General features: G+C 38.4%; 1 protein-coding gene across 8 annotated transcripts in view; it reads left to right on the top strand.

The window, feature by feature from the left end:
* Nucleotides 1-26,824, top strand: part of TASOR2 (transcription activation suppressor family member 2) — a 67,202-nt gene that overhangs the window by 25,480 nt on the left and 14,898 nt on the right. For 5 of the 8 annotated variants that reach the window (XM_049705281.1, XM_049705282.1, XM_049705284.1 and 2 more), the window contains 14 exons: nucleotides 1,416-1,507; nucleotides 2,731-2,868; nucleotides 3,001-3,131; nucleotides 3,214-3,233; nucleotides 3,334-3,433; nucleotides 5,262-5,362; nucleotides 8,948-9,051; nucleotides 12,185-12,257; nucleotides 12,355-12,417; nucleotides 15,683-16,387; nucleotides 16,702-16,989; nucleotides 19,909-20,151; nucleotides 23,962-24,829; nucleotides 25,159-25,588. In XM_049705281.1, coding sequence (XP_049561238.1) covers nucleotides 1,416-1,507; nucleotides 2,731-2,868; nucleotides 3,001-3,131; nucleotides 3,214-3,233; nucleotides 3,334-3,433; nucleotides 5,262-5,362; nucleotides 8,948-9,051; nucleotides 12,185-12,257; nucleotides 12,355-12,417; nucleotides 15,683-16,387; nucleotides 16,702-16,989; nucleotides 19,909-20,151; nucleotides 23,962-24,829; nucleotides 25,159-25,588 — 3,356 coding nt within the window. Of the gene's footprint in view, nucleotides 1-1,415; nucleotides 1,508-2,730; nucleotides 2,869-3,000; nucleotides 3,132-3,213; nucleotides 3,234-3,333; nucleotides 3,434-5,261; nucleotides 5,363-8,947; nucleotides 9,052-12,184; nucleotides 12,258-12,354; nucleotides 12,418-15,682; nucleotides 16,388-16,701; nucleotides 16,990-19,908; nucleotides 20,152-23,961; nucleotides 24,830-25,158; nucleotides 25,589-26,824 lie in introns of those variants that run through there. The other 3 variants (XM_049705283.1, XM_049705288.1, XM_049705289.1) reach the window with 3 other exon arrangements.

Here is a 26,824-nt window from a genome sequence, read left to right as displayed (position 1 = left end):
GATAAGTTCATAACCCCAATAACAGTTTACCTAAAACCTATTTTTCCTTCTCCCCTACTCTTTTTAACCCCCGCTTCTTTTCATTATGAAAAATGCTAACATAGAAAAAGTAGAGAGCATAGTATAATATACCTATCACCTACATTTAACAGATAATGTTTTGCATTATTCTCTTCATTTGTTTAAAAAAATTTTTTTTTCTGAAAATTGTGAAAGTGAATTACAAGCAAACACCTCAGCTTACATCTCTAAAAATTAAGGCCATTTTTGTGCTTTACTGCAATCGCATGAGTTTATTGTTGATGTTTGAGAGGCTGGTTTCAGTAGGGTGGTGGAGTAGATAGAGGCTGGATTGCTCCTATAAATACACAATCTTCTTCATCACGTGTACTGGGGGTAATAATAAAATAGCACTACTGCCTGTGCGTGTTCTATAGTTTTGGGCTCAAATAGAAATGGATAGTTCTGTGTATGAAAGTAATCCTTTATATTACTGTAGTGTATTATAGTTTTAAAAGTTTATGGATCTTTTTAAATCTTCCTGAGAACCCTGTGATTTATGTATCTATACTCATGCCCACCCTGCCCGCTTAAGTGACATACTCCTCAGTCACATGGTTATTATTAGCAGTAAGTGAAAAACCTGGAACTGGAACCCAATCTTCTGGCCACAAGTTTATTGCTCTGTCTGCTATATCCATGTCCTCACCATTGTCTTTTATATTTCAAAAGAGATACTTCAGGAATATCTCTGAAATGTGTCCTTTCCTCCTTATTCTCACTGCTGCTGCCGTGTGGGGATCCTCTTCTCCTGTCGTAACTTAAAGGAGTCTCTCCCCTCTTGAGACTCACTTCTCTATTAAGCTGCAGTGGGCTGTGATGTGGCTACAGTGGTGAACAAAACAAATATAACCCCCGCCTCCCTGGAATTCACAGCCCAGCAGAATAAGCTGCTTGAAGGCAGGACCTCGTTGTATTTCCCTTTGTGGCACTGCTGCCTGGCACACAGCTGCAGTGTAGTAGACCTCAGCACACATTCTTAAATATGAGTACTTACTGAGATTTTTTGCAAAAAATAACTTGAGAATCAGATTACTATAGGCCTTTTCACTGAATGATTGCATGGAGAAAAAAAAGACTCACGAAGACTTTTCCAAAAATGTGATACTCTTATCCCTTTTCACTTACCATACCCAAATAGAAAATTGGTTGTCGAACAGATGTATTGTATCTCAGCTCTAATGTTTCCATACCTTTAGAATATCTCAAATAGTTTTTAAAAGGTAAGCAGTTTCAAAATAGTTTTTTAATGTTAGCATTTATTTGTCTTTTGTGTTGTCTTGTTCAGTTAAAGGTAACCCATGTGTAAATAATCTTTTTAAAGTGTAAATTAATCTATTTTTATACTTTTATAGGTGTATACATTTCCAAATACTCAGACTATCTTCATGCAAGACCTTGGTATCATGGGAAGTCTGGTTATGTTGTAATTTTTAATCTAATTAAGGTAAAGACTAAATGTGCTTCTATGTAATTTTTCTTTTAAAAATGAAAGATTATCAGTCTGTGATAATGTTCTTTGCAGATCATTTGCTACACATAGTCCTTGCCAAAGACAGCTATCTAAAGTCAGAAAAAATAACTGCTTTTTGCTTTCCTTTACGGACAAAGCTTTTTTTAAATTCATTTTATAGATGATCTATGAATATGTTTTTTTAAAAAAAGCTTCAAAATAATACAACAGGTATTCAGTGAAAAGCTTTCCTCTCACCCTGTCCCACAATGCCACTTTTTAAATAGTAAATAACAGAAAACAAGTAGCTGCTTATAAAGCAGTGTGATTTCAGTTATAAGAGATGAATTTAGAAAGCAACGTTCATTGATTTAAATTGTCAAAATGAGAAACCTTTATATATTTTTTTAACCCCTAAAACATCGAGACCTTGTTCACAGTTTCATGGGGCACCTGCAACTGATGATCTCAGAAATATTTAAATGCCCTTAAATAGTCCAGTATAAATGAATCACGCAATTAGAATTTTCACTCAAATAGTAGGAAAACTCTAATTTTAGAGGTTGGGGGGCTTTTTGAGGACATATTCTGTGGTCTTGTTTTGTTTTTGCTTTTGTTTTAGCTTTCCTACTATCTTAAGTTCTTTGGTTATAAACCTAACACTACTGATTTTTTTAAGAGTGTGAACTCTTCATATTCCAAAACTTGTCCCCAAGAACTGGAGGGAAAGTAGCATTGCATTGGCTCATAGTCACTGCTTCCCTCCCTTACTCTTCCCTCTCCTGCTCTGTGATAAGTGCTGTAGTTCTGCCGCAGACAACGTGCCTGTCAGCTCAAGTAACAAACATTTTTTGTTTATGTCAGATTGTGCCTCGCCATTGGTTTCGTGCCCCCATATCCCACCCTGTCTGGTGGATACTGCTGTTTAGTTTTTGCCTATGTGCTCTCAGTCTTCCTTACTTTACTGCTTAGAAGCCAGCCCTGCCCAACATCATAAGCTGTTTAATGGGGAGAGGATACAGGTTTTGATTGCTCACTGAAGTACCATTTATATCATTTGTCTTCTTAGTATTGCCTTTGGTGGTCCTGTTGATGAAGAGGCGGGACCTTGACAGCAAACGTGTATATGTTCTTTATTAGGCTACTTTTAAATAAATCCTAGAGTAAGATTATTGCTATTTGAAAACATTTGATTAGTCTTAATATTTTCATTCTAGGGAAGAGTCAAGTTTGTGTCTGAGAATTATACAACTAACTATACCAGCCCATCTTCTGGCTATGATTGCCACGTGGCTGTAAATACTAACAAGGTTTCTCACAAGACAAGTCATTTTCGCACCTTTGAACTGAATCAGGTATAGTCACCTGGGAATAAATCATTTCTAAATCTAATGAGTTAAATTTTGGGGTTGGGTAGGTTGAAATAAACTTGATGCACGTGGAATTCTGTAGTATTACCCTGATAATACTTATTTTGCTTCTTTCAGTATTACCTCTATGAACTTTCAGGCAGCACTGTTATTGAGCGACCCAGACAGATCTGTCCTTATGTGATTGTAGCTTTTCAGTACAGGGAACCTAAAAAAATGGCAGCACCAGCTCATAATCATAAAAGCATGTAAGTAATTATGTACATACTTTGTTTTACTGGATTTCTTTCCTTTGCTCTTATAAAATATGTTTCTTTTTTTTCCCCCTAGACTTGAACTCAAAGAAGATGGTAAGAAATTATTTAATTGCTTCTTTTAGCTGTTTCTTTAAGTAAATGTTTTGTTCATAAATAAAATAATCAGTTTCTTTCTTACCCTCATTTCTTACAGTTCTCATCTATCCATGGAAAGGGAAATTAATTATTCAAGGCTGTCTGATGTGTGATATAACTCTTTGGTCCTCTTACGGTACATTGGTTCCAAAACAACTGTAAGTATTGAATAAGTGCCTTTACTGATGCTTGTATAATTTTTTGATTCTCATTTTTAGGTCTTGCTTGTTGGCACTGGTGTGAAATACAGCAACTGTACTTGGTTTTAGATTACTCTTGGGGAGATGTATAGAGCACAGGGCCATGACACAGGAGACCTAAATTCAGATATAAATCTGACCGTTGCCTTGAAATAAGTTAGTTTTATAATCTTTGACAAATCACTTTTTATATTTTAGTATCTTAATCCATTTATGGGAGAATGATCGCTCAGGCTAAGATGCTAGAAGTTTGACTTTCCCCAAGAAACAAATTGGACTTGCCTAGATAACAGTTGCAACAGATTCTAGCCACTGAATTCTATTAGAATCTTTATAAGGTTTGCAGTATCTAGTTTTTCAATTTTCACATGATTTTCCTAGACTAGTATTAGAGTAGCTTTTACATGTATTTACATTATGATGAATTACAGTATTTGCTTCTGCAGAGAGAACTGTGAAGGGCATCTTGTGATATCTTTTTGTTTAATCTATTCTTAGTTTGCACCCAAAACTGTTGAAAGTTAGACATGCTTTAATTGAAAAATAAAATGAAAACTGGTGTGCTATTAGAAATCATTTACTTTCTACTGGCCTTTTTTAAGAAGAGGGAGGGAATTTTTAGCCCATAGAATAAATTAAGGATTCTGTGAATAAATAAATGGGAGAGAAGGGAAAGTTCTTTCTCACTATAGAGTGCAACTAATAGGTATAGAAAGAGTGATGGAATTTGGAAATCACATTTTGGCAACATCATAATAATCAATGGAGGCTTGATATAGTAGGTGAAAGTTTGATGGTATTTACATATCTCGCAAAGGAAAAAATAAAGACTTTACAATGGAAGAAGCTACAGATACCATCTTCACTAAGTGGTTAAGTTAATGTCACCAGGAGAGGAATAAACATCATGTGCTTCCTGATATGATGCACAGAGAATAACACGATATCAGTCTGTGGTACTCCTGCCAATCTAATCAGGAAGAAATGTTAGACATGCCCAGATTGAGGGACATTCTGCAAAATAAATGGTCTATATTATTCAAAAATATCAAGGTCACTGAAGATAAAGACTAAGAGATTGTTGCAGACTGAAGGAGACTAAAGAGACATACGTAAATGCAATGTAGCATCCTGGATTGGATCCTGAACCAGAAAAAAGTACCTTCTTTTGTTACAAGGGACCTTAGTGAGACAGTTGGCAACATTTGAATGAGGTCTGTGGTTAAAAGATTGTCCTGTATCATTGTTAATTTCTTGATTTTTGCTAATTGTTTTGTGGTTATATAAAGAAATATTTTTCTTAAGGGTACACATTAAGAAGTATTTGGGGGGAAAGGAGGCATCTGTAAGTCTACAAGTATTTAAAAATGAGTTTTAAAGAAGGAAAAGGTAGTCAGGGGAAATGATGCAAGTCTGGCTGCGGTTCATCCTGTGGCACTGCATGGTCGGCAGTCCCATATTATCAAAAGTTCTTATGTAGTGTAATTTCTAGAAGATTCTCATTCCAATATGCATAATTCTTCCACATGTCTGGATATTTTGGTTATAACAGAAATGCATGCATTCAGAAAATGTGAACACATTTGCAGACCATGGTTTATGAGGTCACATACTCAAAAATCTATAATATTTATGAATATGTACATTATTTGATCTGGCGTTTATAGATTTAAGAATTTTTTGTGGTTATAATATTTTTGTTTGCTTTATATTAGAAAACCAAAACTTATGAAGCTGTAGTTTCAGTGTTTATTACATTACATGATATTGTTATTTTGTTTTTTAGACCACATGAACTAGATTTTAAGTATGTAATGAAAGTGTCGTCTTTGAAAAACAGACTACCAGAAGCTGCTTTTAGAAAACAGAATTACGTGGAGCACAAAGGTCTGTTCAGATATCATGGTACACTGCATGTCCTGAGCTTTGTTCCAGTTCTTTTCCACCCTCTCTTTCATACACACATGCACGCGTGCATGTGCGCTCTCTCTCTCGCCCTCTTACTTCTGTTTTCCCTTAAGTAATTCTTAAAAGGGTCTTTTGTGAAAGGTGTAGAGTAGCTCTGTGATTCAGTTCTTGGGAGGTTCCCTTTCTACCTACTTTCTGGAGAGTTTATATCGTAAATGGGTGCTGAATTTTCTCAAAAGCTTTTTCTGCATCCATTGAGATTATCATGTGGTTTTTATCCTCCAGTTTGTTAATATGGTGTATCACATTGATTGATTTGCGTATATTGAAGAATCCTTGCATTCCTGGGATAAACCCCACTTGATCATGGTGTATGATCCTTTTAATGTGTTCTTGGATTCTGTTTGCTAGTATTTTGTTGAGGATTTTTGCATCTATGTTCATTAGTGTTATTGGCCTGTAGTTTTCTTTCTTTCTGACATCTTTGTCTGGTTTTGGTATCAGGATGATGGTGGCCTCGTAGAATGAGGTTGGCAGTGTTCCTCCCTCTGCTATATTTTGGAAGAGTTTGAGAAGGATAGGTGTTAGCTCTTCTCTAAATGTTTGATAGAATTTGCCTGTGAAGCCATCTGGTCCTGGCCTTTTGTTTGTTGGAAGAATTTTAATCACAGTTTCAATTTCACTGCTTGTGATTGGTCTGTTTATATTTTCTGTTTCTTCCTGATTCAGTCTCGGAAGGTTGTGCTTTTCTGAGAACTTGTCCATTTCTTCCAGGTTGTCCATTTTATTGGCATATAGTTGCTTGCAGTAGTCTCTTATGATCCTTTGTATTTCTGCAGTGTCAGTTGTTACTTCTCCTTTTTTCATTTCTAATTCTGTTGATTTGAGTCTTCTCCCTGTTTTTCTTGATGAGTCTGGCTAATGGTTTATCAATTTTGTTTATCTTCTCAAAGAACCAGCTTTTAGTTTGATTGATCTTTGCTATTGTTTCCTTCATTTCTTTTTCATTTATTTCTGATCTGATCTTTATGATTTCTTTCCATCTGCTAACTTTGGGGGTTTTTTTGTTCTTCTTTCTCTAATTGCTTTAGGTGTAAGGTTAGGTTGTTTATTTGAGATGTTTCTTGTTTCTTGAGTTAGGATTGTATTGCTGTAAACTTCCCTCTTAGAACTTTTGCTGCATCCCATAGGTTTTGGGTCGTGTTTTCATTGTCATTTGTCTCTAGGTATTTTTTATTTCCTCTTTGATTTCTTCAGTGATTTCTTGGTTATTTAGTAGCATGTTGTTTAACCTCCATGTGTTTGTATTTTTTACAGTTTTTTTTTCCTGTAATTGATATCTAGTCTCATAAAGTTGTGGTCAGAAAAGATACTGGATACAATTTCAATTTTCTTAAATTTCCCAAGGCTTGATTTGTGACCCAAGATATGAAGTATCCTGGGGAATGTTCCATGAGCACTTGAGAAGAAAGTGTATTCTGTTGTTGTTGGATGGAATGTCCTATAAATATCAGTGAAGTCCATCTTGTTTAAGGTGTTATTTAAAGCTTGTGTTTCCTTATTTATTTTCATTTTGGATGATTTGTCTGTTGGTGAAAGTGGAGTGTTAAAGTCCCCTACTATTATTGTGTTACTATTGATTTCCCCTTTTATGGCTGTTAGCATTTGTCTTGTGTATTGCGGTGCTCCTATGTCAGATGCATAATATTTACAATTGTTATATCTTCTTGGATTGATCCCTTGATCATTATGTAGTGTCCTTCTTTGTCTCTTGTAATAGTCTTTATTTTAAAGTTTATTTTGTCTGATATGAGAATTGCTATTCCAGCTTTCTTTCAATTTCCATTTGCATGGAATATCTTTTTCCATCCCCTCACTTTCAGTCTGTATGTGTCCCTGGGTCTGAAGTGGGTCTCTTGTAGACAGCATATATACAGGTCTTGTTTTTGTATCCCTTCAGCCAGTCTATGTCTTTTTGTTGGAGCTTTAATCCATTTACATTTAAGGTAATTATCGATATGTATGTTCCTAGTACCATTTTCTTAATTGTTTTGGGTTGGTTTTTATAGGTGTTTTCCTTCTCTTGTGTTTCCTGCGTAGAGAAGTTCCTTTAGCATTTGTTGTAAAGCTGGTTTGGTGGTGCTGAATTCTCTTAGCTTTTGCTTGTCTGTAAAGGTTTTAATTTCTCCATCGAACCTGAATGAGATCCTTGCTGGTAGAGTAATCTTGGTTGTAGGTTTTTCCCTTTCATCACTTTAAATATGTCCTGCCACTCCCTTCTGGCCTGCAGAGTTTCTGCTGAATGATCAGCTGTTAACCTTACGGGGATTCCCTTGTGTGTTATTTGTTGCTTTTCCCTTGCTGCTTTTAGGATTTTTTTCTTTGTATTTAACTTTTGATAGTTTGATTAATATGTGTCTTGGCATGTTTCTCCTTGGATTTATCCTGTATGGGACTCTCTGCACTTCCTGGACTTGACTATTTCTTTTCCCATGTTAGGGAAGTTTTCAACTATAATCTCTTCAAATATTTTCTCAGACCCTTTCTTTTTCTCTTCTTCTTCTGGGATCCTTATAATTCAAACATTGGTGCTTTTAATGTTGTCCCAGAGGTCTCTGAGACTGTCCTCAGTTCTTTTCATTCTTTTTTCTCTATTTTGCTCTGCGGTAGTTACTTCCACTGTTTTATCTTCCCGGTCACTTATCCATTCTTCTGCCTCAGTTATTCTGCTATTGCTTCCTTCCTGAGAATTTTTATTTTCATTTATTGTGTTGTTCATCATTGTTTGTTTGCTCTTTAGTTCTTCTAGGTCCTTGTTAAACGTTTCTTGTTTTTTCTCCATCCTATTTCCAAGATTTTGGATCATCTTTCCTATCATTACTCTGAATTCTTTTTCAGGTAGACTGCCTATTTCCTCTTCGTTTGGTCTGATGGTTTTTTACCTTGCTCCTTCATCTGCTACATATTTCTCTGTTTTCCCATTGTGCTTAACTTACTGTGTTTGGGATCTCCTTTTCGCAGGCTGCAGGTTCGTAGTTCCTTTTGTTTTTGGTGTCTGCCCCCAGTGGGTAAGGTTGGTTCAGTGGCTTGTGTAGCCTTCCTGGTGGAGAGGACTGGTGCCTGTGTTCTGGTGGGTGGGGCTGGATCTTGTCTTTCTGGTGGGCAGGGCTGTGTCCAGTGGTGTGTTTTGGGGTGTCTCTGAATTTAGTATGATTTTAGGTAGCCTCTCTGCTAATGGGTGGGGTTGTGTTCCTGTCTTGCTAGTTGTTTGGCATGGGGCATCCAGCCCTGGAGTTTGCTGGCCATTGGGTGGAGCTGGATCTTAGCGTTGAGACAGAGATCTCTGGGAGAGCTCTTGCTGGTTGATATTACATGGAGCCGGGTGGTCTCTGGTGGTCCAGTGTCCTGAACTCGGCTCTCCCACCTCAGAGGCTCAGGCCTGACACCAGGCCGGAGCACCAAGACCAACCATGTCAGCCACACGGTGGGTCTAGGGAGAAACGGAATTTTTCACAATAGCATTTTAAAATAGGAAATGTTCTGTGTTTCTGGTTTTCTTCACAGTCTGTTGCCAAGATATGTGCTTCAATATGTATGAGGTGGAACTATCCAACAAACAAGGGGAAAAAGTAGATAAACTAACAGAGTACATTAAAAGGGAGCAATTGGTAAGAATCATCAGTTTAAAATATTATTATTATGTTTTCCTTAAATTGAGAAATTGATATCTATTTATTAGTTGGCTCTGCCTAGATTGAATTGTTTTAGCTTGCTTAAAAGGATTTTTTTTTTTTTTTTTTTGGTCACGCCACACAGCTTGTAGGATCTTAGTTCCCTGACCAGGGGTCAAACCCTGGGCCCACAACAATGGAAGTGCCAAGTCCTAACCACTGGACCGCGAGGAAATTCCCTTCAGAGGATATTTATCATTTAATATTTATTGACATGATATTTATTGGCTAACATATTCATCCTCTTTGTATCTTAGTTTACTTTTTCTGTGTCTCACTAGTCAGTTCATACTCCTGGTTTTAAGTATAGGAGGACAGTTTTTCTCAAATCCTTTTTTGTTGTTGTTTTTGTTTTATGATGGAAGAATTGAGTAGATCCCTAGTATTTCTGCATTAATCAAAGGAGATTGATTTGTGGGATATTTCTTTAAAAGTGACCCTTGTCAACACATAGGTGTATAAAGAAAGAAAAGTTGCTGCTTCTATTGTTTTCATAGCTTAGAAAAGCACGATTCTACTGAGAAATATGTAACATCCAAAGACCTCTCCACTGTGTTAACCAGGGCTCCTCGGTCTGAGGAAAGGAGTAGATGCTGACCTTATAGTGAGTGATTCCCAAACATCCCAAAGGAAACAGTGTGCGTGATGGAAGTGACCAAACAAGTCTGCTCAGCCCTTTAGTGGCACAACGGACTTATCCCCGTAGTAGACAGTATGAAACCAGTAAATTAACAGAATAGATAGGTGAGCTGCCTTGGGGGTAGTGTCAGGTAAGATGCTTGAGTTGCATGTAACAGAAATTCAAACTGGCTTAAACAATAAAGAGTTTTGATAGGCTTACTTTTCAGTTTTAGATGGTAAAGCAAGTTCAAGTGCTGTTTGCTCAGGACTCTTTTTCTTTCAGCTTCTCCCTCCTCTGTGCAATAGTTCTGTCCTCGGCTGCCAGGCAGGGCTGCGTGCCTCCTTTTTGCATCCAGAGAGAACCCGTCCTCCAAACCATGGCTTATGTCCTTAGACCAGTTCCATCATCTGCATGTCTCTCAGCAGTAACTAGAAAGCGAATGGCCCACACTGATAAGTTCAGGCCACTCAGAGCCCACCTTCCAGAATTGGGTGCGAGGTCAGTGCCCCCCATTCTGCAGTAAGGAGGTGCAGTGGGTGACACAAGATGCTGAGCAGATAACCACTGAATATCGACTGGGATTATAGGCTATGTGTTTTTGAAGTAGTGTAGTTCATTTTATATTTGGAAATTCAAAAGAAGGAAGTTCAAAGATACTTTCAGAAAATGCATTAGTGAAGGGTCTACTTGTGAGTGCTTCTGGTATTGAACTCAGGAGACTCGGTGCCCAGCTTTACTTCACAGTTTGTGTGTTAATTACTTAACAGAAATTACTTATCACATAAGGTCCTTCGCTCTCAGTGCTCCAGGCTGCTTTTCCTGCCTCATTTTATAATGAATAATCTTTACATATTGGTCTCCCTACCTAGACATTGAGCTCCTTGAGGGTAGGTATCATGTCTTAAGCATCTTTGACACCTTGGTGCCTGGTGTATAGTGGACGAGCAGTAAATGTCCCTTGTACCTACAACACTGGACTTCAAGAACAGTACTGAGGAAGGTCTCTTCTTTGAAAGGTGGTAAAGACATGTATGGCTGGATTTTTCTGTGTGTGAATGGAAAAGGCTAGAAGTAGATATTTCAAAGATTCTAAGATTTTTTTCCCCACAAAGGTTAAAATAGGAATTTTATATAGCCCTTTCAGCGCATAATTTGAGAGACTAATAAGATACACTACATATTTGTTTTACTTGCACATATTTTGGAATAAAGAAATGTACAGTTTTAAGCAGATACAGGATTTTACTTTCATCTATATTACAAAACTAAAATTCAGAATAATGTAGCTAATTATTGTCACTTTTACTCTTTACACCGATAAAAAAATAAAACAAGAATTACATCTGTTTGCTGATAAATACCAAAGATATGGGTATATATAACTGTTGATACATTTATTCAGTAATTCTTTCTTGAGTGCTTACTGTGTGCCAGAAGCAAAAAGACAAATAGTCCCTGCCATCAAGGAACTTACAAGACTATAGGAGACAAAAATGTAAACCAACCAATGCATAGGGGCTGTGATAGAAATGTTTGGACACTCACAATAGTGATTGTTCCTGTGGGTGAAGTTTCAGTCTCATAATTAGTTCCAATAAATAATTAGAAAAGACATCTTTTTTTCATACTTGAGTTGTTGAATAATTTATTGATTTATCATATTTGTAGGCTTATGACCTGTCAATTTTTGAAGTATGTTTTATCACTTTATAAAGTATATTTTATTGTTTTTTTAACTGACAAATTATTGTATGACATTGAATTTTATCTTTGTTAAGGGTATATAGGCTTTTGAAATGGTGACTAATGGGGAAGAAGAGCTGTTATCTCTGTGATTTAGAATGACAGAAGATGCCACTGAAGACTGTGGTAGAGGGAAAATAGAAGTATTTATTTTCATCTGCATTTCTTATAACCGGGGGACCTAATGATGTTATTTTCTTTTATTACTCATCTCTTAGGAAGCTGTAGAAAGGATTCTTTTAATGGATAGTATCTTCCAGTTTTTCTAGTCCCAGGATTCTGTGATATGTTTTGTATTAAAATGAGCTTAACATGTTAATCATAGGTCTGATTGACCTTGAATTTGTAGTGGCTAAATGGGAACAGAGCGGCTACTTAGCAGGATGAAATGTCCAACATGTCAATGAAAAAAATGAAAGACGTTGTTTCTGATTGACTTGTTATGTAGTTGAACACTATCCTAAAACTAACCCATGATCTTCTAGTTATTTATTATATGTAGCCATAACAAGGCCAAGATTACTTGAATGCTAAGGAACTTGCAGTTTCTGATACTGGGGACAAAATTGTCCTGATTCCCATAAATACTGACATTTCAAGAATTTTCTTCTTTAACTTTTCATGAGCTTAAAAATCACTGAAGAATGTGGTAGAGGGAGAAGGAGAGAGTAATTGAATCTTCTTTCTTGCTATTTTATGTTTAAGGCAATCATCAAATGCTTAGAAGATCGAGAATTTTTCATTTTACTTACGTCGTCAGCCTTTATGTCAGAAACAAGTAAGAACAACTTTTTGAATAAATGTTTTTCAGTATGTTTACTTTTATTGTATAAGATCAGCAACCTCACTTTTCTTCTGATTCTCATTCTGTGTAGGTTTTGGAGAGGAGCAGATGGGTCTTCACGGGTTGCATTTATTCCATTCATCCCCGTCAGCAGGTAAGGACCAGGACTGGCAGTTCACTGCACCTGTGGGCCATTTTTCAGTCCTCATCTTAAACTCTCAGCAGCATATGACCCTGGTAACTCTTTTCTTCTCTTAAATAACTCTTCCTTTACTCTCCCTGGTTAATCCTTCATCTCCTTTCTTTGTAGGCTTATCCTTTCCTGTCTGCTCCATGTTCAGATATCCACCTGCCTATGGACATTTCTTTCTACTTAAATGTCTCAGATGGTCCTCACATTCAGCATGTCCAAAACTGGATTCATTTGTTATTGAACAACAAGAGCTGGGAGTTGGTTTTATCATAGTCTCCCCGTCAGTAGGACTTAAGGTCCTCACAGAAGCACTTCCCTCTGTCTGGACTACTTGTCTCCTTCCCCCTGATCAGATGATGTTGACCACCCCCCGAGCCAGGACCAGGAATTGCCTGTTAGGGGCAAAAAATATTGCTCCTGCAGTATGTAAATAGATATACAGTATATCTGTGGTATTAGAATTTCAGAGGGCAGTTACGAAACAAAGTCTAGAAAGGCTCTCTCTGGTGGGAGTAGATAATGAATAAAATTGGAGGAGAAGTGCTGGTCTAGCCACTTACCCATAGCTGTCAGGTGTCAGTTTAAATATCACTTTATTTATTCCCATCACCACTTTTCCTTCAATGAGGACCCCTAGGCTTTTCACCAATATAATTTAAATATTTATTTTTATAATTATTTAATGCCTGCCTTTCTTGTATTCTACTGCATCCCTACTGCTTAGAAATGTCAGGCACCTAAAAAATAATAAATGCTTGCTGAGCAAATAAATAAATTAAAGTAAATGAGTCATTTCTTTTTGTCATATGAGGAAATTTTCCTCATTGTTTTATAATCACACTGTGTATGTTTAAACATAATTTGTATATAGTATATAGTATTTATAAAGCTACAACCAACCCCAAAAAATTTTTTTAATTGATATTTTTAAATTGTATGCAGCTACTCAAAGCAGAGAACTACTGGCATTACCTGTTTGGAATAAGCAAAATATTACCAATTATAATAACATAATGGCAATAGCTGCTTGCATTTTTCAAGCATTTACTACATTGATATTCTGCTAGGCACAATTGATTTCACAGCCCTTAATAGGTATTTTTATTATGACCATTTCAAAGATGAGGAAACTGAAACTTAAACTTGCCCAAGGTCAAACAGCTGAGTCTGAGCAGGCTTCCAGCTCTGTTCCCACACTGCCTCCCTCCGTATGCAGGAGCTCTGCCTTTATTCTTATTTTTAGGTGTACACTACCACCTGAATAAGAAACATTAGTTCCTGTACCATTTGGTGTTGAACAGCACAGGATTTCTTTTTGAGTAAACATTGGATTGTTGTGTTCAATGTTCACAGCCTCCTCTAGTTCATTAAGACACTTTTCTATTTCTGGTCACTCAGAAATGTTCAGTGCTGTGGTTATTTGTTTTAAATTGAGTGACTCTTCGCTTAGCAGACTTAAAAAGTTCTTTTTCTTAGATTTCATAATAGCCTGTTACAAATCGTTCTGACTTCTGCCTTTCCAAATTCTTGAAATAATGAAGTTGTCTAGAAAACTACTGCTTTATTGTGAACTGTTAGTAGTACCTAAGAACTTTGTCATGTTTTATTTTTCCTTGTTACTATCTAAATGAACTGCAGAGAAAGGAATTTTTATTTTAATGGCTAGCCACATTTTCCTATTTATTTTTATTTGCCATTCTTTTCCTGATACCTGCTCAAGTATAAATGTATTCAGCTAGGTGTTTCTTAATTTTGCAGTTACTTTTTCGTTAAAAAGAATGGTATAATTCATACTTCAGTTTAGTAGGCACCAAAGGTCTTTATTATCTGTGGGTTTTTTATTACTGATAAATTACATTTTCTAGGATTTTATTACCTATTTCTCAGTGACCTGACCTTTTCTCTTTTTTCCCTGTACTATTTTCCTTTAGGTTATTGAGTTGCTGAAAAATTAGCATTTCAGTCAGAGAGTGAACCAGGGAGAGGAAGTAAAATACAGACTAGTCAGTCTAGTTACATAATATTAAAAAATTTCATTTGATAGAGAAGGTGATGAAATATATACCAGTAGTTACCATGAGACTTGGGGGTTACTTAGGGTTTACTTTCTTTTAGTTCAGCTGGTTTGTGTTGTAACTCTAGTTTCTTCCAGTTTTATTGAGATATTATATAATTGACATACAGCACTATATAAGTTTAGGGTTTACCAGCATAAAGATTTGACTTACATACATCATGAAACAACTACCACAGTAATTCTAGTGAACATCCATCATATCATATAGATACAAAATTAAAGAAAATAGAACAAAAAATTTTTTCCCTTATGATGAGAACTATTAGTATTCCCTTTCTTTTTCCTTCTTTGGCTGCGTTGGGTCCTCGTTGCTACAGGCTTTCTCTAGTTGCGGCTAGCGCGGGCTACTCTTCATTGCAGTGCACGTGCTTCTCATTGTGGTGGCTTCTATTGTCGCAGAGCACTGGCTCTAGTCACGCGGGCTTCGGTAGTTGTGGCATGCAAGCTCAGTAGTTGTGGCTCGCAGTCTCTAGAGCGCAGGCTCAGTAGTTGTGGCGCACGGGCTTTGTTGCTCCATGGCATGTGGGATCTTCCCAGACCAGGGCTCGAACCCGTGTACCCTGCAAAGGCAGCTGGATTCTCAACCACTGCGCCACCAGGGAAGTCCCAGTATTTACTTTCTTAACTTTCATATGTAACGTCAGCAGTGTTAATTATTTTTTATTATGTTGTACATTACATCTTTAGTACTTATTTATCTTATAACTGAAAGTTTGCACCTGTGACTACCTTCTTAAGAGAATTTGAAGTAGGTCATATAAGGTACAGATTAGATATATTTTAAAAGCAGAAAATGAGAATAGAAAAGTAATTCTGCCAACTCTAAATGCCGGTGCATTGAGCCCACGCTGGGCTCCTGGTCAGATGAGATGGAGCTGCAGGCGGGCCTGCCTTCTTCATTCTCACCTGATGATCCCATCTGAGTGACTCTTTTTTGGTTCTGTGTGTGCGTGTTTTCATATATATGGAGATAATATATGTTCATTAAGTGCATCCATAAGTCTTCTATTAATTGCTATTTAGATTACCATTTGAAACACTGTATCATATTTAACCATCTTGTAATTTTGTAACCTAAAGCGTTTTTTCCTGCATGTTTTTGGAAAAAAAAAGAACTTTGGGTTTTTAATACATGTGTATATATTTTAGGGCTGAAAGACTTGAAAGTTGAAGATGACATCTCATTGAAGGTGGTACCTATTTTACCTGCCCTTAATTGTGCCCTGCTGGAAGCAAAGAAATCATTTTCTGAAAAAGGAATCTGTCTAAACACATTAGTAAAGCATAATCTCCAAGAACTGTACAAGGTGGACAAAAGTCCTTCATTGACTGCTGCTTCTCAGGATGGAATTAAAGAGACTGCATTCTTTGGCAAAGTGTCCAGTGGTTTTGACGTGACTCCTCCAGCTGAAAAGTGCCCTTTACAGTCTTTAACTCAGTTGAGATCTTATTTTTCAAATCCTAATGGGTACATTTTGGAAGTATCTACTGCACTAGACTTATTGGCAGAGTGTCCTCAGTCTCCGTGTATTTCAGATGGAATTTGTGATGCTGGATTTTCTTTAGTTATGACTCCAGATGCTGAATTTCACGACTCAGAGGCAGAAGTAAGAAAAGAAACAGAAACACAAAAGAATTCTGAAGAGATGTTTAAAGCAAGGCAGGGAGCTCTGGTCCCATTAAGTCCAGCATCAAATCTGAGAGTTCAGCCTAAGAGAAAAGCAGGCACGCTGCCCGTGGTACAGAGTAAAAGGGTGAAGTTGTGCCGTCCCTTTCCCAGAAGAACTCCTGCTGGAGCAAACAAGCGTCCAGACTCTCCCACAACTCTCAAGTTTCCTCAGAAAAGAGAAAACGGTAAGCATGGTCTGTATGGATTTTCAGATGAGCAATTAGTAATAACTGTTGTGTGTTAACCCTGTTCCTGTGTGACCATCCTGGACTGTAGCTTGACAGTGTCCGTTAGCTCTCTCCAGGTGATCTGTGTGCATGCTAAAGTTGGAGAAGCACTAATCTAGATAACATGAAAATCAAGAAATAGGACAAAAGCCCACCCACCAAAAGCTTGTATTTCACTTGTAAAACTGCTCAAATCATCACTCAGTTGTTTACTTACCTGTCTAAGAAATAAGGTATTTCAGATGGAATTTGTGATGCTGGATTTTCTTTAGTTATGACTCCAGATCCTGAATTTCACGACTCAGCGGCAGAAGTAAGAAAAGAAACAGAAACACAAAAGAATTCTGAAGAGATGTTTAAAGCAAGGCAGGGAGCTCTGGTCCCATTAAGTCCAGCATCAAATCTGAGAGTTCAGCCTAAGAGAAAAGCAGGCACGCTGCCCGTGGTACGGAGTAAAAGGGTGAAGTTGTGCCGTCCCTTTCCCAGAAGAACTCCTGCTGGAGCAAACAAGCGTCCAGACTCTCCCACAACTCTCAAGTTTCCTCGGAAAAGAGAAAACGGTAAGCATGGTCTGTATGGATTTTCAGATGAGCAATTAGTAATAACTGTTGTGTGTTAGCCCTGTTCCTGTGTGACCATCCTGGACTGTAGCTTGACAGTGTCCGTTAGCTCTCTCCAGGTGATCTGTGTGCATGCTAAAGTTGGAGAAGCACTAATCTAGATAACATGAAATTCAAGAAATAGGACAAAAGCCCACCCACCGAAAGCTTGTATTTCACTTGTAAAACTGCTCAAATCATCACTCAGTTATTTACTTACCTGTCTAAGAAATAAGGTCATTCAGTTTCTGAACTGTCCTTGGACAAATTCGAGTGGAAGAAGAGGATCTGCTAAAATCAGGCACACTAAGAACAGATGGCAAAAACTGATAAGTGATAGTCTGAACATGTTTAAAGAGGGCGGAAAGTGCCTGGACTCTCCCAGAACTAGAGCATCCTGGGGCAGAATTTCTAATCCTTTGTGTGTTTTAAAAGTGGTCGTCTGGATCCTACTACAGACCTACTGAAACAAGGTCCAGTGGCCTCGAGACATATATATTGAAACAGTTCCTCAAGTGGTTTTGTTGCCCCCTGAAAACTGAGGGAGAATCAGCGTCCAGAGCCATTTAATGTTAGTCAAATGCACTTCAGTGAACAGAGCACAACAAATAACACAATTTTGGCTGAGAGTCATCTCAGATTACGTGTGGTGTATTTTGTTTAAAACTAGGGAACTTATGCTCTATGACCCCTTAGAGAAGAGGTGAGCAGACTTGGGCCAAAGGGCCCCTCAGGCATTACCTGTTGTCTCTGTACTTCACTGCGCTGGCACAGGTGGGCGGCTGTGACTGAGGTCTGGCCCTTCACAGAAAAAATTTGCCAACCCTATCTATAGTATTTTGAATTTAAAAATTCTGATGCCTAAAGAAGAAACATCGGAGGTGTGTGGATCCCCAGGATCCTAGATAATTAAGATTTTACCCTGTGGTTTAACAAGTAGTTATTTCTGGCCAATTATAGTTTGAGAAATTGTGTGTGTATGTGTGTTTAGGAGGGTGGTAGAAAGAACGGCAGTATGAAGCAGCGACTCACACTCTACATTTCCTCACAAATTCCAGGCCAACCATATTGGGTTTCTCTCTATATGAACCATTTTAAAGGTATTAAATAAATTACCTATAATTCAACATATATGTTGTCACTGTTTCTCAAGTGTGCTAATTTCATCCACTATAAGAAATATGTTTTAGGGATGTCCCTGGCAGTACAGTGGCTACAACTTCACACTTCCAGTGCACAGGGCATGGGTTTGATCCCTGGTCAGGGAACTAAGACACAACATGCCACACAGTGTGGCCAAAAAATGAACAACAACGATGTGATTAAACCAGCCAAGATGACTAAATATAATACCACAAAAGCTCAAAAAAAAAAAAAGAAAAGAAATACGTTGTATATTGTAGTCCAGTACACACAAATTCATACATTACTGAAATAGAAATTTCAGGGAGCATTTACCCTAACTATGTGTAATACAATCTGATATCTTCTGTTTCATTTAATAAAGAATTCTGGTTGCAACCCATTAAGTTTATTTTATAATACACCCATGGATTATTGCATGCAGTTTGAGAAACATGTCACTGAGTGATGCAAATAAGCAGGGCAGTCCCTGCAGGATCACCTGTTTTGTGTTTCTCCTTTTCCTCGCAGGACCTAGGTTGTGAGAGATGTTCCCCTCCTGCCCGTGCAGATGTTACGCTTCCCCTAGTCTTGATCATCTCATCTTATTTTCTTTCTCTTCTTAATTTAGTCTTAACAGTTTTCCTGCTTGACTTATATTTTGCCTTTTTTTATGCTAAAAATTTTAGAAATTGTAACCGGTATAAAATCAGAAGTCTTACTCTAAAAGCAAATAAAACTGCTGCTTTATTGCCTTTAATAGTTTAGTAGGGAAGAAAATAATTAGACCCAGGGAAATGTACAACATTAAGAGAGTCTAAAAGCTTTTTTAAAAAACCATTTGTTTTTCTAACCTTCAAAAGAATAAAATGAAATTGGTCTCTTTTCTACATTTCACTAATAACCATCACATTCTGAAACTTTAATATGTTTTCTGTTCTCAATCAATTAGAAATAGTATTTTCCATATAATGTGATTTTAAAATATTTGCAAACATTCACATGTGTGATTATTTTATATAGTCAATGGGGAAAACGTTTTCACGGGGAACATTTAACTTTTTTTTAACTCTTAAAGGATTAAAACACTTTCTGCGTGTGATACAAGCAGGTTGTTAATAGTTTTTTCTCCTCATGTGCCTCCACCTTTAGTTCTTTCCTTCCTTCCCTGTGAGAGGTAAAGCTGAGCATTTTGTAAGAGAAATGAGCAATTATAATAGATTTATAGGAAGTTAAATCAGAAGAGGACTTTCTTCAATGTACCTTCCTCTGTCTTAAGAGATGATTTTTCAGGCAGTGTTAAAGCTTTGATATTTAGGTGTAGTGAAGGAAAATATGTAAGATGGCTCTTTGTGAACCTACAGTCTCTTCTCTACATTGTGATCATGGTTTTAACCATATGGCTTTATGGGAGCTGTGTCGCTTTTGTGTAAATTGAATTATCCGTCACCCTGTGCTGTGAACTAGCATGTTCAGCCTTACCTGCCACATCAGTCAGCAAAGATTATGGAATCTTTTTAAAAAATTAAGTCATGCCTTGTTTTTATAAAGTTATTACTCGGATATTTTTCTCCTAATCCTAATTAGGGATACAGACCAACACTTAGCAAGTTCAAAAATCTTTTAATGAAATACCCCAAATTTTATATTTTGTTCCCCATTATTAAAGTTTCCCCCCCAAAACAAATCAAAGGAAAGCTATGCTGATAAATATGTGAGCCCCCTACCCCTTAAAAAACGGTGTCTTTTCTGCATAAGGTGCTGAAGTGCTGACTGCACAGTTTGTACAGACAACCAAATTGGATTGGAAAAACCAAGAAGCTCCTATTTCTGAAGATGTTCCAGTGTCAACGAATGCTAAAAGGGCAAGGAAACAAGAGACATCTCCAGTCAAAACTGTTCCAAGGGCTGAGCCACCTGTGAAGAAATCTCCACAAAAACAGAGGGAAAATATAGTAAAAGGCAATCAGAATCCCAGAATCAGAAAGCAGCCACAACCTGGTAAGAAGTCCTCTTCCTGTAAATTTCAGCACCGTAATACAGACTAATCGAGGTTATAAAATAGCATATTGAAGCAGTGTAAGATCAGTTGAAATCTGTCACGTTCTTATGGTCTTCTTTAGTTCAGACACTGACAGGACAAGTAACTTGGTTTCCCATTGTGAATAAATTAGAAAGTGCAAAGATTCATACCTTCACTAAATAGACCCTACTTTTCATTCTGCAGAAAGCCTGAACGTGAACTGTTTAGCAGAGTTAAAGTATAAATGGCCTTTTTTAATGACTAAATTCACAAGCAAGTAGCATCTGGCAGTATTTTTCTGGACCATAATCAGTTATAAAAAGGATATTATAAGTTTGTCCAGAGGGAACTGTAAAGACATGGTTCAAAGCAGTCAGTAATCCCGAATCCTGTATTTCATTTGTATTTTTTCTTGTTTTTTTTTTGTTTTTTTTTTTTCGGTCTGCGGGCCTCTCACTGCTGTGGCCTCTCCCGTTGCGGAGCACAGGCTCCAGACGCACAGGCTCAGCAGCCATGGCTCACGGGCCCATCCGCTCCGCGGCATGTGGGATCTTCCCGGACCGGGGCACGAACCCGTGTACCCTGCATCGGCAGGCAGACTCTAAACCACTACGCCACCAGGGAAGCCCCTCCCTGTATTTGGTTTTAAAAGGCATTAAATTAATTTTAAAAGCAGTTTTACTTTTCTACTTCTACTTGTGCGGAAGTGAATAACCAAGTCTCCTTCTGTGAGCCAGCAGCTGACTGCTAGTTCCGTGTTCCACCTGCTGGAACCTCCTCGTTGCTGGCACGTTCCCTCATCACCGCGGACCTCACTTTTCTCCCAGCTCCATGTCCCTCTTCGCACCCGTCTCTCTGAGTAGAGTGCAGCTCCACCAAGCTGCAAAATCTATACATTTTACAGTATCTTCGGTATCGAGTCCTACTGTGTTGTATGTGTGGTGGTGTTTTTTGTTTAGAAAAACCTTCATTTCCTCATATCTCTGTATTTCCATCAATTTTCTGTCTAATCTCATGATTCTACTTTCTCTCATCTACCTTTAGGTTTTTTAAAAGCCTCAAATTTAGTGGAATTCAGGGAAAGAAACTCTTGTTTTGTTGGGGTGATGGTATTATGGATGAGCTTGGTTTTTTCTTTCCTCATTTTTAAAAAAAATTTTTTCGGCCACACCTTGCAGCATGTGGGATATCGGTTCCCTGACCAGGGATCGAACCCACACTGCCTGCATTGGAAGCGCAGAGTCTTAACCACTGGACCACAGGGAAGTCCCTTTCCTCAGTTTCGTTAATGTTGTTTATGGCTGAAGATTTTTCTGAAAGCTCCTCAGTCATATCACCGTACAACCTGTAGAGAGTCATACCCAACACAGACTCTCTGCTTGTCTCCCCAGGCAGTTACGAGGTGGTCTTACCCATGGGTCCACATTTCTCTCCTGCTGTTTCCCAATGCGTGCCTTCCCTGCCAGGCACATGGTGCCACCCACACGAACCACGCCTGTTGTCACCCCTGTGCAGTCCCCTCTGCTCAGCTAAGTCCACACGGAGCCATTTCCTGATGCTCTGATCTGTACTCATTTCTCCTTTTTTTTTTTCATTTCTTTTTTGGGTTTTTGAGAACATTAAAGAGTTAATTCATACTATTTTCCAATCATCTGGTGTGTCTTGGTCCTGTCTTTCCAATTAGTCTGTAAACAGGATGAGTATAGATACATACATAATGCATTGTATTCCCAGCCTTGTCATTAGAATTCCTTGTGCTGAATTGGCTTCTATATACTTGTAGGCTAATCGATTAGCAGGAGGAGGTGTGCAACTGGGCACTGGCAGAAAAGTGAGCCCAGAAAATGAAAAGTTTCCAGAATGGGTATTCAGAAAGAGGCCGATTTGTATTGCAAGTGTCTGTATATATTGTGCAGCCACATTCCAAGTTAAAATTTTAAGATTACCACCTTTTAAATAATGTGTTAATTTTTCTTTTATTTCTTAATCACCCATGCTAATCCACTTCATTTCTTTTACTTGAAATATCAGAGTTTAAGAAGGCTCAATCCTTTTGTTGCTGAAACTAATGGTTTTCTGTCCTTTTTAAAGTTTTCAATATAGTTTTTATTTACTGAACTGTTTAATTTTTTATAATTTATTTGGCATCATTTTATCTATATTTCTTAAAAGAGATAGATTATCAGTATTGTATTTTTAATTAATTGAAAACCTCTAACAAGTCAGTTATTAAATGATTTACCTGAAATGACACATATTAAAATGAACCCTTTTTCTTGACTCAATACAGTGTTCTCTATATTCGACCTTCCTCATAGTGATACTCAGTGTAAGAACCATAGTATTTAAGGATAGAATGAACTTAGTGTCAGTAAACACATCAGATCCTAAAATGAATGTGTTTCCAGTACACCCGGAGGGTTCACGAGACAGCCCTCTTTGGGCCACTTTCTCGTACCTCACCCCGTTGGGCTTTGATATTTTAAATAAAAACTGGGCAGCGGTTGATTAATTTTACCCTCCTCACCATACACACACTCTTGTCATTCTGTTTGATGACCTCATAGGCCAGAGTTTTCTCTGTAAATGTACTGTCATTGGGCTTTGCAGACAGGTCAGTAATTTATTTCAGACCTGCTACTGCTAATTATAAAGAGGAGCACAGTTGGCTTTTCTGTCCATCCAGCCACCTGCTACAGGGACTCACTGCCCAGTATTGTTGAGAACTTTGTCCTTCATGATAACCACATTTTAAAAGGCTGAATCAAAGTCCTGAGAAGGCAAGTAAACCACCTGAGAATGTTAGTTTTCTGACCGAATGCCAGTGGGTAGATTTGAGTACCTGCTGTAAGAAGAATTATCAGTAGATGAGGAGATTTGCTTTTTTGCAGATAGAATAGAGAGGAAATATTTTTAATGCAGAAACTGAAGTTTTAAAACTTGAAATTAATTGGCGATTCTGAATATTCTTACTTTTCTCATTTTTTATTTGTATCATAACGTATTATAAATATCATTATAACATCATAAACATTATAAACATCAATATGGTTAAAAATCATCTCTATTTTGAACTTAGGTGATTTCTCTAATAACTTGCCAAGGGAAATGATTTCTAAGAAAGTACATTAACCTTCTATATATACACTTTAAACTTAGAAATTCTTAGATTCTCACTAGATTGTAAGCTCTCTGAGGGCAGGAGTCTTGTTTTCTTTTCTTGTTTTTGTTTTTTTCTCTTTGTATATTTCTTTAGCTGAGCAGTATGCCTTGTGTGTAGATCAGTACATGCAGGTTTTTTTTTTTTTTTTTTTTTTTTTGCGGTACGCGGGCCTCTCACTGTTGTGGCCTCTTCCGTTGCGGAGCACAGGCTCCGGACGTGCAGGTTCAGTGGCCACGGCTCACGGGCCCAGCCGCTCCGCGGCATGTGGGATCTTCCCGGACCGGGGCATGAACCCGTATCCCCTGCATCGGCAGGCAGACTCTTAACCACTGCGCCACCAGGGAAGCCTGAGTACATGCAGTTTTGAAGGGTGATTTCTTTTTAAATTAATATGCACATTCCTTAAGACTTGTTCCTCTGGTAAATACATTATAATACATCAGGAAGTTGGACAAGACCTCACTCTGGTAATAAAAATTTAACATACAATTTATGCAACATATCAAGAGGTTTTTCTTGAATATGTTGACTTAACTGTTGATTTTCACTGAACCATAGTAATATGACAAAGAATTAATTCTATGGAAATCAAGTGTTATGTGTCTTTTTTTCTTTTATGCTGAAGCCAAAGGAGAAACTTCTTCACAGCTTCAATCAGAAATTTCAGATGGTCAAGAAGTTATTAGCATAAGTACAGCTCAACCAGAAAATATCACAGTGGCTCCAGAAGACCCACCTGAAAACTCCATTGTCAACTGTGACTCCCAGGCCCTAAATATGTTGGCTGATCTTGCATTAAGCGCTGCTACCTCTACCACACCATCCTCTGAGCCCAGAAACTTGCCCTGCTCCTCTGAATTGCCACAAAACGATGTTTTGCTTTCTAAAGAACATTCTTTGCGTGGTACATCAGACCACGAATATCATAGAGGAGTTAAAAGTCAAAAAGGTGGACCGTTATCCAAGCCCTCTGATAAGAGTAATCTGACATCAGACCCCACGGTCAGCCAGGAGGAAGAAAGCTTGGTTGCTGGCATTCAGGCCCCTGCAGAAGCCCAGTTGGCACTGCCTGAGGAAACCCTAGGAAGTTCCGACGCAAGCCAAAGCTCTTTTGTTGCTGTGGAGCATTCCTATGCCCTGCTCCTTGCAGAACATTCAAAGAAGCATCTACAGCAGAGAGGGGCCCCAGGCCCTGCGTTTGCCAAGAATGGCACAAAAGGCCCTGAAGCGGGAACTCCAGTGGGGAAAGTGATGCCATTTCGGCATCAGCAGGTCACCTCCCCACTGCAGCAGCTTTCCGAGGCCCCAGCGCTCAGGCGCAGGAGCAGGGTGCTGCCCTCCAGCCTGCAGGACTTCTGCCGCTCTCGTACCGTATTCAGCTGTGACGGCTCCTTTAAGGTCACTTTCATATGGGAAGCAGATTACGTGTTCAGCTTAGACAGCAAGTATACCAACAACCCCCTGGAGAAGACTGTAATCAGAGCACTACACGGGTGAGTAGGAGTGACACTGGATGAAAATGGATGAACTTTTCTGTTGAGATAAATGTAGCGAGAAGGGATACTTGTGCTAAACTCTGGGGAGGGAGAAGGAAGTGTGTAAAATCCAGTAACTTGGGAATAATACCAGGCAGATTCACTGTAATTATTTGTTACATCAACTTCATTTTTATTTTACTCATTGTTTCATGGTCATGTAATTTTTAAAATAAAAATGAACACAAAAACTAAGGTTAATAATTAAGGCACTTATTTATGATAAGATAATCAACTAAAATAGTCATTTTCAATGATTTTGGTTTCTTCTTTCTTTAAAATCTCAGGCCTTGGAATACTGATTTACCAGATAACATGGAAGAAGTGAGGCTTTTACTTCATATGTGGGTAGCTCTCTTTTACAGCAATCAAAACAAAGGCATACAATCATCCCGAAAAGTAGTAGAACACAGCAACCCAGCAAAATACGTGTGCATAAATAGCACGTTAGAATCGTTTGAATTCAGTGAAATTGAGGAGTCCTCTGGTGTAGAAAGGTGCTCCGTAGACCCTCTGTTGGAGACTAATGAGGCTCCCAGAGGTCCTACTGCCAAAGTGTCCTTCCCAGACACTGACCCCCTGCTTCCTTTCATGAAACCACCGCCTGTGAGAGGCTTGGAGCTTTGGGTGCAGAATGAACAGAAAGAAATGTTTGCAACAGCAGGTCATCCAGAGACCCCGGAAAGCCAGAATTTCATCTATTCTTGTAATAATGAGGTAGGTAAAAGCTGAATACTGTAAATGCTGGTATTATTTTTGAAGAAATTTTTTTTGTACGTAAAATCACATTCATAACAAGGAATTGGTTTCTTTAGGAAAGTGGATTCTCTAGCTATGTAAGGATTAGAATGCCAGAAACTTAGTTTACAAAGTCTGGATTGTCTGCAGGTGGAGCTTATCTACCATCCTGATTGAAGAAACAAAAGTAGGAAAAAAATCGTAGGCCTCAGATGATCTGGGAGCCAACCATAATTATGTAACTTTTTAGTTGTATGATTTGGGGCAAATTACTTGTTCTCTGAGCTTATTACTTTTTAAAAGAGGTGAATAATACTTATTCTGTTTACCTATAATAGTGTTTATGGATCAAATGCAGTAATAATAAATATAAAAAATCTTTGATAAACCTTAAAGGAAACTAAAATTGAATATATTAAAAAATATTTTTAAAAACAAATCCTGAGGGCTTCCCTGGTGGCGCAGTGGTTGAGAGCCCGCCTGCCGATGCAGGGGACACGGGTTCGTGCCCCGGTCTGGGAAGATCCCACATGCCGCGGAGCGGCTGGGCCCGTGAGCCGTGGCCGCTGAGCCTGCGCGTCCGGAGTCTGTGCTCCGCAACGGGAGAGGCCACAACAGTGACAGGCCCGTGTACCGCGAAACAACAAATCCTGAGACAGTAAATAAAATGCCAGACCTCTCATAGGTCTGCAGATAACTGTTTGTAAATATGGAAAATACACTTTGTTTCATTTCACTGTTCTCAACTGATAGGACAGATAATCGAATTTTTTTTTTTTTTTTTTTTTTTTGCGGTACACGGGCCTCTCACTGTTGTGGCCTCTTCCTTTGCGAAGCACAGGCTCCAGACGCGCAGGTTCAGCGGCCACGGCTCACGGGCCCAGCCGCTCCGCGGCATGTGGGATGTTCCCGTACTGGGGCACGAACCCGTATCCCCTGCATCGGCAGGCAGGCTCTTAACCACTGCGCCACCAGGGAAGCCTGATAATCGAATTTTAATTGGAGCAAATTAAAAAGTTGTATCAAGATTCTAAGTAAATGGATTGACAAAATAACTGCCTTTTTAAGCTTTCAGAGCAGATTTATTACAGAATAATTTTACATGGGTTGGGCACCTTCAGTGCCTGTGTGAACATTGAGTTTCTGTACCTGGGCTTCCGTGGGGATTTGCAGGTCCAGGGGTGAGCCTCAGAGGGTCTGTGAGTGTCTGCAGAT

The sequence above is a fragment of the Orcinus orca genome, chromosome 2 (genome assembly GCF_937001465.1).
Source record: "Orcinus orca chromosome 2, mOrcOrc1.1, whole genome shotgun sequence".
NCBI classification, from domain to species: Eukaryota; Metazoa; Chordata; class Mammalia; order Artiodactyla; family Delphinidae; genus Orcinus; species Orcinus orca.
Note: the sequence above shows the minus strand (reverse complement) of the source record. Positions and strands in the feature narration are given on the sequence as shown.